General features: G+C 44.5%; 1 protein-coding gene across 1 annotated transcript in view; it reads right to left on the minus strand.

Annotated features, from left to right (window-relative positions):
• Nucleotides 1-5,282, minus strand: part of LOC132671901 (protein argonaute-4) — a 40,883-nt gene extending 35,601 nt beyond the window's left edge. Inside the window, exon 1 of the mRNA XM_060623345.3 lies at nucleotides 5,140-5,282. Within this exon, the coding sequence (XP_060479328.1) occupies nucleotides 5,140-5,158 (19 nt within the window). The 5' untranslated portion in view covers nucleotides 5,159-5,282. The remainder of the gene's footprint in view (nucleotides 1-5,139) is intronic.
• Nucleotides 5,283-10,857: the final 5,575 nt, after the last annotated feature.

The raw sequence follows: 10,857 nt of genomic DNA on the forward strand, positions 1-10,857 counted from the left end.
TCATAGATCTGGGCAAAGTAAATTGAAAACTCTTTGGAAAGGATTCACCATTCCCAATGTCATGAAAAACATCCATGATTCATGGGAAGTGGTCAAAAAAATCAACACTAACAGGAGTTTGAAAGAAGTTGATTCTAACCCTCATGGATGACTCTGAGCAGGTTAAGACTCCAGTGAAGGAAGTAGCTGCAGATGTAGTGGAAATAGCAAGAAAACTAGAATGAGACGTGGAGATGTGGCTGAACTGCTATAATATCATGATAAAACTTGAATGGATGAGAAAGGAATTGCTTCTATAGATGAACAAAGAGGGGTGCTTAGGTGGCTTGGTCAGTTAAGCATCCAACTCTTGATTTTGGCTCAGGTCATGATCTTGCAGTTTGAGTTTGAGCCCCATGTCAGCTCTGTGCTGACAGTGCAAGGCCTTCTTGGGATTCTGTCTCTCTCCCTCTCTGCCCCCCACCCCCCTGGTCTTCTCTCTCTCTCTCTCAAATAATAAACACTTTTTAAAAATAGATGAACAAAGAGAGTGATTTCTTGAGATGGAATCTACTCCTGGTGAAGATGCTGTGAAGATTGTTGAAATTATGAGAAAGGATTTAGAATATATAAATTTAGTTGAGGGGTTGTGGGAGGAGGAATGAGCTAAATGGGTAAGGGGCATTAAGGAATCTACTTCTGAAATCATTGTTACACTATATGCTAACTAACTTGGATGTAAATTAAAAAATAAATTATTAAAAATAAAAGTATATAGAGCTATCACACATTAAAAAAATTTAGTTGATAAAGCAGTGGCAGGGTTTGAGAGACTGACTCCAATTTTGAAAGAAGTTCTATTATAAGTAAAATGCTATCAAACATCACTGCATGCTACAGAGAAACGATTTGTGAAGAGTCAATTGATATGGCAAACTTCATCATTGTCTTATTTTAAGAAGTTGCCATAGCCACCCCAAACTTCAGCAACATCACCCTGATCTTTCAGCAGCCATCAACGTCAAGGCAAGACCCCACACCAGCAAAAAGATAATGACTCACTGAAAGCTCAGATGATGGCTAGCACTTCTTAGCAATAAAGTATTCTTTAAATTTTGTTTTAACATTTATTCATTTTTTGAGAGTGAGAGAGAGCATGAGTGGGGGAGGGGCAGAGAGAGTGGGAGACACAGAATCAGAAGTACGCTCCAGCCTCTGAGCTGTCAGCACAGAGCCTGCCGTGGGGCTCCAACTCACAGACTGCGCTGAAGTCGGATGCTTAACCAACTAAGCCACCCAGGCACACCGCAATAAAGTATTCTTTAAAGCATGTACTTGTTTTAGACATAATGCTATTGCACACTTAGACTACAGTATAGTGTAAACGTGACTTTCATATGCACTGGAAACCAAAAAATTCACTTGACTTGCTTTATTGTGATATTCACTTTATTGTGGTGGTCTGCAACTGAACCCCTAATATCTCCAAGGTATGTCTGTACCAATCATCTCTAGCTCTAGATAGAAACCAAACAGAAACCCAGTCAGTCCTAAAACCCAGGAATTGACTATTGTTTTTCATTAAAGCAAAAGTGCATAATTTATACTAAAAATATTATTGCTTGGAGTTGAGTTCCACTTCTGGCATAGAAGGGATATACTCTAGGTGTGGTAAGACATTTAAAAACAAGGTAAGAGATAAATAATAAATAATATCAATGGTGATAGTCATACTGAATTCACCCAATTAAATCATAGACAAGTCAGCCCTGCATATTCCAAGGTACATTTAAGCAATCACTGTATCATAAATCCAGCTTTAGGATAGAAATTGAGAAACAGAATTTTGGAGCAAATGACTTGCCCAAGCACATATAGCTTTGATTTTAATTTGTGACTAGAATTTAGGTTTCCTAACTCCCCGCCCAGTGCTTTTTCTTCCCAATGTACTTCACAATCCTGTGGTATCTATATTTCTCTGAAATACTTGACATCAAAAGGGAAAGAGACAGAGGAAATGAAAGAAGTGGGGTTAACGGAGAAAGATAGATAGTGTGTTCCTTTTCTTTGGTAGCAGAGAAAAGCGAGGAGGTGAGTGGTCATTTCTTTGAATAAGTTGAGGAGATTTATTTAGAAAACTATAACCTAAAATGTTCCCAAAGCTGATTTCTTTGAATTTAGCAAATTGCTTACAAAGAAAGTAAAGCATAGTGGCTATGGCAAAACCAAACTGTGTATGTTTCAACCCTGGTTTTACCACTCCCTAATTGCATGGCTTTGGGCCAGTTTCTTAGTCACTGTGTGCCTCAGTTTCCTCATCTATAAAATATGGGAAGTGTGGTAATAATAGAATCTATTTCATAAATCAATTTTGAGGATCCTATTAGATAATGTATACATAAGGCTTACCACAGCACCTGATAATAGTAAGTGCTTGATAAATGTTAGCTGTTATGATTGTACTTGAATAACTGATACAGTCAGTGCTCAAAGGTCCCTGGGCTTTATAATGGGGGTATCTCCAAAATTTAGTGAGAAAGTCAGAAAATTACATCTTCTGAAAAGGAAACATTACTCAACACAGATTGCAGGAAGTCAACCTTAAATGAAGAAGAGGGCAGGGCACCTGAGTGGCTCAGTTGGTTAAGCGTCGGACCTTAGTTCAGGTCATGATCTTGTGGTTCATGAGTTTGAACATCAGGCTCTGTGCTGACAGCTCAGAGCCTGGAGACCGCTTCGGATTCTGTGTCTCTCTCTCTAACCCTCCCCCAGTCACACACACACACTCTCTCTCTCTCTCAAAAATTAATAAAAATTAAAAAAACATTTTTAAAAAATGAAGAAGAGGGCAATGGACTAGGAGTCAGATGACCCAGACTCATCTGCATTTCACCTCTCAGCCTTGAGACCTTGAAGTCACTTACGCTCTCTGAATCTCTTTACTCATCTGTAAAATGGGGCTAATGCCTGCCTCACCTACCTCTCATAGGATCAAATGAGCTAAGAGCTATGAAAGCACCTTCCGGACTGTAAAGCACTGTAAAAATAAACATAATTAATATAGCCAAAATAAATGGTAATCTAACTGAATACATTTCTAAGTTATTATTGCCAGAAACCAAAATGGGGTGAGGGGAGAGCATAGTAAGATTAAGAATGCTTCAATGATTTTCAAGTGAGGAGGGCAGAAAGCACTAGACCAGGGTGTTTGAACAAAACTGAAGTGCCTCTCTCTTGGTCCTAAGACAGCCTGGATAAAATATCCCACAAGACTATCAACTCCCTTTGCTCCAATTCTATGCTCAGCAAGCAGCTTATTATTAATTGGGTTTCCAAGATACTGTGACACCAGAAAAGGAGTTTGCTAGACAGCAGACAAGAAAATATTCCAGTCAACAGGAAAGATCTATGTGACATTTTAATATATTCATTTGTGTCTTTAAAGTGTGATTAGTGAGAACTTTCCACAATCCTGAGCAAACTAAGTCTTCAAATCTGCAAAAGCTAAAACCAACCAAAAAAACAAAGTCCCTAGGCCTCTCCTAACTCTACCAGGTTGATCTTTTCCATGAAATTCAGTTTGTATACACAGTTACATAGTCTCTTCCAGCATCAGTCATAAAATGCAACAGTTGCTTCAATTATGAATTACTAACCGGGAGGGAAGAAGAAACATTTGTGGAATACCTACAATGCATTAGTCTCCACAATAAGACTGCTCACATACATTTCATTCTCACAACAATCTTGCAGCACATAATTATTATTGCCCTCATTTTATAGATGAGGAAATGAAAGTTCAAAGGAATTAAGTAATTTGCCCAAGGTTATACAACTATTAAATTACTAGATTGGATTTGAACAGAAGTCTGTTACATTCCTAAAGACATGATCATGCCTTTAGCCGGGGGACATAGCTGAAGGAACCCAGAGTAATGCTCACATTGAGGTTTATCAAATAATATTAATGTCACAAACCAATTCATTTTTAAAAGGCATATGAAATTTGATTATGTGGGCCTTTAAAAAATACTTTAAGCAGCCAATTAAGGTAGGGTTTAATCACTCAGCTATGTAAACAAGTTCTAAGTAAACAAACCTGCAAAGTTTCCAAACTCAAAAGGCAAAGTGAATTTTCCATCCACTAAAAAAATGAAGTGCCCTACAACGAAGTCCACTATGTAGACAGGGTTTGATATTAAAGTTAATTCTATCACAGCCTCTAAACCCTGCCCTACTTAGCCGAGGCATTAGAAACCTGGTGCGGTTTGAGGTGGGAGCACCAGGTTCTCAGTCTGCAGGGCAGCTGTTATAACCTGGAATGGTTCCTTTGGTTTGGGCCAACTGGGGGAGATAAACAGAGGTCATTCATAAAGATGGGGAATTACAGTTTCCAAAGCACTTTCCCCTTATTTGATCCCCACAACCACCCATAACCCAGTGAGAAGAGAACTCAGGGCATTAAAGCTTATGCTAGAACGGGCTCGCTGGTAACTCACCTGTCACTAAGGCACTAGCCCTGATCACTCTGGGACTGTCGCACAGACTAAGAGAGGCATAGGACCATATTTCCCAAGACTTCAGGGCCTTCGAGAAAGGGAGGGTACTTTGCCCCTTGGCCTTTGGGGGTCATAAGAAGTATTTGGGCGAAGTTCTTCTTCCTTATCTGAGGGCTCTGGACTGTCTACCAGTGCAAAGAAAAACACGGGTGTGGCCCCATGCTAAGAATACCCCTGGCAGTTCAAGGGGGTCCTTCCTGGTCCAGTCCGGGCCAGGCCTCAGCTGAGCACCTGGCACAGATCATTTCTTCTGAGGACCAAACTGGACTGCCTCAACCCTGGAGCGCAGACCGCCCCCCCTGAGGTTGGGTTAGGTCTCCCCTCCCCCTGGGAACCCGGGTCTCCATCCTGGGCCTGCCTCCCTTAGACCTCGAGACCTGGGTTGTCTCTCCAGGCTGGGGCGGGGTCTCCGCCCCCCGAGGCCCGGGTCAGCTCCCTCTGCCTTGTGCTGTGGGGCACGGATCCCCTTCCCCCAAGCCTGACGGCCCGAACCCAGGTAAGCAAGGGCCGATGGGGGACACGCGGAGCGACGGGCCCTCCCGCGCGCCCGCCCACCAGTCCCGGGGCCGCGACCCGGCCCCGGCCCGAGCGCACTCCTCACCAGGTCCCAGCGCCTCCATGGCGGCGGCGGGGGCCGCCTCGCCCCGGTCCCCGGCGCCTCCCGCTCCGGGCCCCGCCGCCGCCGCCGCCGCCGCCGCCGCCGCCGCGTAACGCTTGATCTCCGGAATATTGGCGCTGGGGGGGCGCCGCGGAGGCGCGGGCGCTGGGCAGGGGGCGGCGGCGGCGCCCGGCCCGGGGACAGGGACCCGGCTCCCGCGGCTCTTCCGGCCTCAGCGACAACAAAAACAATCCCCGCCGCCGCCGCCACCGCTGCCAGCGGGAGCGGGAGCGGGAGCCAGCGCGCGCGCCCGCCGGGCGGGGAGGGGGCGCGGGGCGCGCGCGGCCCAGGGTCCCGGCTCGCGGAGGGGGCGTGCGCGGCCCCGGGCGCCGGGTCCACCGAGCCCGGCGGGGGGGCGGGGCGGGGTGGGGCGGGGGCGGGCGCGCGCCCGGAGGGGGCAGTGCCCCGAGGACGTGTCGGATGCGCGCATGCCCGCCCGCACTGCCTTGTCGTCCAGGGCGGCCAGGCCCTGGACCTGGCTTCGCGCCGTGGTCCCAGAGCCACCCGGCAAACAGTGCCCCGCAAAAGACCGGGATTCCAGAGCCCACTGATACGCAGACACAGTTCTTTACTTCTGGGGGTGGTAAGTGTCCTATGATTCACGTCAGGCACCTCTCCTTCCTCTCACCTCGGACCCCTTCTTTCTCCTCTGTCTCCTCTTTCTCCACTGTCCTGGGACAGAGAACACCAGGGTAGCACAGATGCAGTACTTTTCCTCCATTGCTTCATCTTAATCACACTCCCAAGTTGCCCTCCCCATGCAGCCCGAAAGCACCCGGGAATGGACCATGATGCATGGTGCATTCTCTTGCTGGCCCCCCACCCCAAGCACCTCTGGTCAGCAAGTCTCCTCGTAGCAGCCAAGAGCCAAGGGAGCAACACCCAGTCCAGGGCAACATGGCCAGCCCAGCAGGACCAGCGCCTTTGGGGCCTTTAGCTGGAACTTTGAGTTGGATGGAGAGCACAGCACTTACAGGCCGAGAAGCAGTTTCTAGCCAGCAGAACGAGGGAGCCGTCCGCTCACCCTAAAAAGATACAATGTGTATGTGCTGTATTAGCTTGCTAGGGCTGCCATCACAAAGTACCACAGAGTGAGTGGCTTCAACACTTAAGTTAATTTTCTCCCAGTTCTGGAGGCTGGACGTCCAGGATCAAGGATTGGTTTCTTCTGAGATCTCTCCTTTTTGCTTGTAGATGACCGTCTTCTCGTTTTCTTCACATGGTCTTCCCTCTGTATATGTCTATGTCAAAATGCCCTCTTCCTGTAAGGACACCAGTCGGGCTGGATTAGGGCCCAATTTACAGACTTCGTTTTAACTTAATTACCCCTTTAAAGACCTTATCTCCAAATACAGTCACATTCTGAGATAGTACAGGTAAGGATTTCAACATATGAATTTTGAGGGGAACACGGGTCAGCTCATAACATGTAAAATGAGGTATTCATTTGAGCACCTACCATGTGCAGCCAGCCAACCAGGTAACTATCACATGGAATGATTAAAAATGTTAGGGGCACACCATGGCCAGGCACTGTATTGTGGACTTTATGCATCATTTAATCTTCACAACCACCTATAAGGTAGGTATTTTTAAGGAAGGTATTTGTACAGATGAGGGAACTGAAGCTCAGGGAAGATAAGGAAGTCAGTGTCTGCATCATATGATGCGGCAGTGGAGGATGGAAAAATTGGAATTCTAAATTCTGCGTTCTAGTTCTAGCTGCTTCCATCCCTGACTGGCTATGGAAGTGGAACTTTTAATTGAGTGACTAGATTTTACAGTAACTGATAACGTACGTATTCCAAGTTCTTTCCATAGCCCCATGCTACTTCTCTGCTAAACCAGATATTAACTGGAAACAGTAATAGAAGACGGCAAGTTTAAAGACGGGGAAGTGTTCACTAAATAAGCAGACTGGTTTACAGTTAAGAGATAAGAAAAACCAACTGGAGGTCAGTCTTTGAGTTAAAGCTAGTAGCCACCTCCCTTTTTCTCCATTCCAGGCTAAATTCCTCCCATAGTTTAAACAGTGCTGGTGGCTTCCAGCCTGAGTTGGGGCTGACGTTCCCTCTTGCATTTCCTAACAAATTTCCCCCACGTTCTATTTGATACCCCGAGCAAAGACAATATAGCTTGTTTCCTGTACCAAAAATAGCCTCGGAAACCAAAGTGTGAAATGTATTGACCCTTTAGTTTCGGTTGGAGCTGCAAAACCTCAATCCCTGTGTCTCAGTCTGTCATTCTTGACCACTCTGATCATCTACATTCTCATTTCCAAACTCACTCTCTCACCCACTGCTCCCTTTCCCAAGACCCTTCTGACTGAGCCCTCCCACACCAAAAGTCTGTAGTCAGTAACTCCCCTGAGCCTTGGCCTGTTCAGCAAGCCCTCCCTCCACTTCCTGCTGTGGCTCAGAATAAGCCAGGCCCCAAAATACCACTTCCCCCTCAGCTCTTTCTGATGGTGGTTACTCATTCTCCCACACCCCACACATCTATAGGATAGGGTGGGGGGTGGGTAGAGAATTTGCCCCCACTGCCCCAAACCTTGAATTTTCATTCTCATATTAAAACCACTTGCTGGGCACCTGGGTGCCTCAGTCGGTTAAGTGTCCAACTCTTGATTCAGCTCAGGTCATGGTCTCACGGTTCAAAGGATCAAGTCCTGAGTTGGGGTTTGGATTCTCTCTCTCTCTCTCTCTCTCTCTCTCTCAAATAAATAAATAAATAAATAAATAAATAAATAAATAAACAAATAAAGATTTTAAAAACAAAACAAATGAACAAAGAAACTTGCCATTTCGCCTAACCACCATAGGGCCTCCCTTAGTAGTATAATTAATTTAGCTGCTGGTTTTATGTTCAGTCCAGGATTAGCTACCATTATTATAAATCCTTGAAGGCAGGGTTTAACCCTTATTTGGGTATTGAGGTTTGTGTCTCTGTTGCTTAACACATTATCTGGCACCAAGTGCCTACTCAGGGAAATTTATGGGATGAATGAATGAATGAATGAATGATCAAGTAATGTATAAACAGCAGGAGCTTGACATAGTCCAATGGAGGAGCCTCAATGAAAACCTCTGGGTGAACTTCCAGCTTCTTCAGAGCACATATTTTCAAATCTCATGATCCTGGGTTCAAATCTCAGTGCAACAACATACTAGCTCCAAGTACCTGGGACAGTCCCTTCACCTACTGCTAAAGGAGTCAGTAAGGAGGAAGTTAAATCATATATGTGCATGTTCCCGTGTGTCTGGCACAGAGTAAGTCCCCAATAGTCACTAATGTTTTCTTCCCTTCCTTCCCAACCCACCCACTCCCTGCTCAGCTAAAAGCTGCTCCCTGCCACTGTCTCCCTGTCCTTTGAGAGACAGAGAACCCAAGGTCTCAGCTCAGTCCAAGAGAGGGGAGCAAAACTGTCAGGGACTGAGCATCTTTACACATCTTGTACCTGGGCCACCAGAGGACAGGGACTTGGCTCACCCATCCCAGGGTGAGAGCCAGAACATGCTCACTCGAGGTTTATGAATGAAACTAAACCTCTCAAATGTGTCAATGCTCCCCTGAGACCAGATCGAGCCAGAGGAAGCCTTGCTAGTGGACACTGTCAGAAGGCAGGGCTCCAGCCCACAGCACTGCTTGTGACACTCCAACCCTTGTCTGAGCCGCTGCTCTCTTTTGATGTTTTGACTCCCTGGCCTCTCCTCACAGAACACTCCACAAGTCTGGAGCTTAGAAGTTGGGGAGGAGCTTCTTGGCAATTGATCAAGGGCTTTCATTCTTCTTTAGCTGGGGAACCCCTTATTCAAACAAAGATCTCAAGTGGGAGCTGAAGTGGAGCCACTTGGCTGAGGAGAGGAACCTGCATTGGACACTACTGAACCAGATAGCTTGCCAAGAGACACCACCTGGCATCCAAATGGAATTTCTGCCCACCTGCTCCTCCTCCATTGGCAGCCTTTTGCATTTTTTTTTATTGGGATAAAATTCACATACTATAAAATTTGCCATTTTAAAGTAAAATTCAGTGGTTTTTAGTGTATTCACAAGGTTGTGCAATCATCACCACTATTTAATTCCAGCACATTTTCATCATCCAAAAAGAAACCCTATACCCGTTAGGAGTCACTCCCCCTTCCTTCCTCTTCCCAGCCCCTGGCAACCACTAATTTACTTTCTGTCTATGGATTTTCCTGTTCTGGACATTGCATATAAATGGAATCATACAATATGTGCTCTTTTGAATCTAGTCTCTTTCACTTACCATAGTGTTTTCAAGGTTTATCCATGTATCAATACTTCATTGCCTTTAAGGAAAATCTGTATTTCAAAGAACCTTTCTCTGCAGTAGATTTTGCACAGTTACACTTGAAAATTGTTAACTTTTTTGGCAGCTCAATAGGAAAGTTCAACTTTTTTTTTTCACGTAAACTGCTCGCTTATTAGCATTGGTACTGCAACATAACAGTTTCCAGAAGATATGCTGAGCTGCACAGAGGTGGCAGAATGAGGCAAGGCTCAGGTGCATGAATGCTGGGCTCCCATTTCTTCCACCTGTTCTTGTAGTTGTCCCACTTGGTTGAGAAGCCCTGGGTCAGGCTGACCTTCATGTCAGGCATCCGAGAACTCAACATTTTAAACATGGTTGCACTGGAAAATTTGACAAGACTTTTACTTCGCACTTAAAAATATGTATAAATGTACATAAGACAAACCTAATAAGCATGACCTGGGGAAATGGTCAGAAGTTGTGTTGTGTTTTTGGCTTTGAGAGTAACAAGTGACTAGAATCTGCCATGGCAACAGGCTTTAAAAAGACCCTTAAAAAGACACTGTCTCAACCATGGTGTTAGCACCAGCCAGCTCTCGGTACATTTGCTAGCTTGTAGTTTTCTAGGACTGAGTAAACTTCTTTAAAAAGTGGGGGGTCTGGTTTGTAACTTTCCTTGTACTTAATTTGGTCATAGTCTTTTCCACAAACCACCATCTACTTTGTGAACACTCATCTTTTATTTGGTAAATTATGAACTGGTATAAATTTGTATAGTTCATGTATATTGATTGTGGCAAAGTTGGAAATATTTCTGAATTTTGGATTGGAAATTTTTCTTCTCTTTATAATAAATTGTTTCTTATCTTGGCATTAAAAATACTTCATTGCTTTTAATGCTGAATAATATTCCATTGTATGTATGCACCATATTTTTTTGATTTATTCATCAGTTGATGGACATTTGGATTGTTTTCATTTTTTGGCTATAATAATGCTGCTATGAACACCCGTTACAAGTTTTTATATGGATATGTATAAGTTTTATGTAGATATATAATTTTTCAATTCTTCTGGGTATGTACCTAGGAGTAGAATTGCTGGGTTATATGATAACTGTATGTTTGACTTTTTGAGGAAATGTTTTCCACAGTGGCTACACTATTTTATATTCCCATCAGAAATAAGTGAGGGCTCTAATTCTCCACATTCTTGCCAATATTTGTTATTTTCACATTTAAAAAATTATACCTATCTTTGTGGGTAGGAAGTAGTATCTCATTGTGTATTTGGTTTGTGTTTCCCTAAGGAGTAATGGCATTGAGCATCTGTTTATGTGCTTATGGGCCATTTGTATAACTTCTTTGGAGAAATGTTGATTCAAA

The sequence above is a fragment of the Panthera onca genome, chromosome C1 (assembly GCF_046562875.1).
Source record: "Panthera onca isolate mPanOnc1 chromosome C1, mPanOnc1 haplotype 2, whole genome shotgun sequence".
Classification (NCBI taxonomy): domain Eukaryota; kingdom Metazoa; phylum Chordata; class Mammalia; order Carnivora; family Felidae; genus Panthera; species Panthera onca.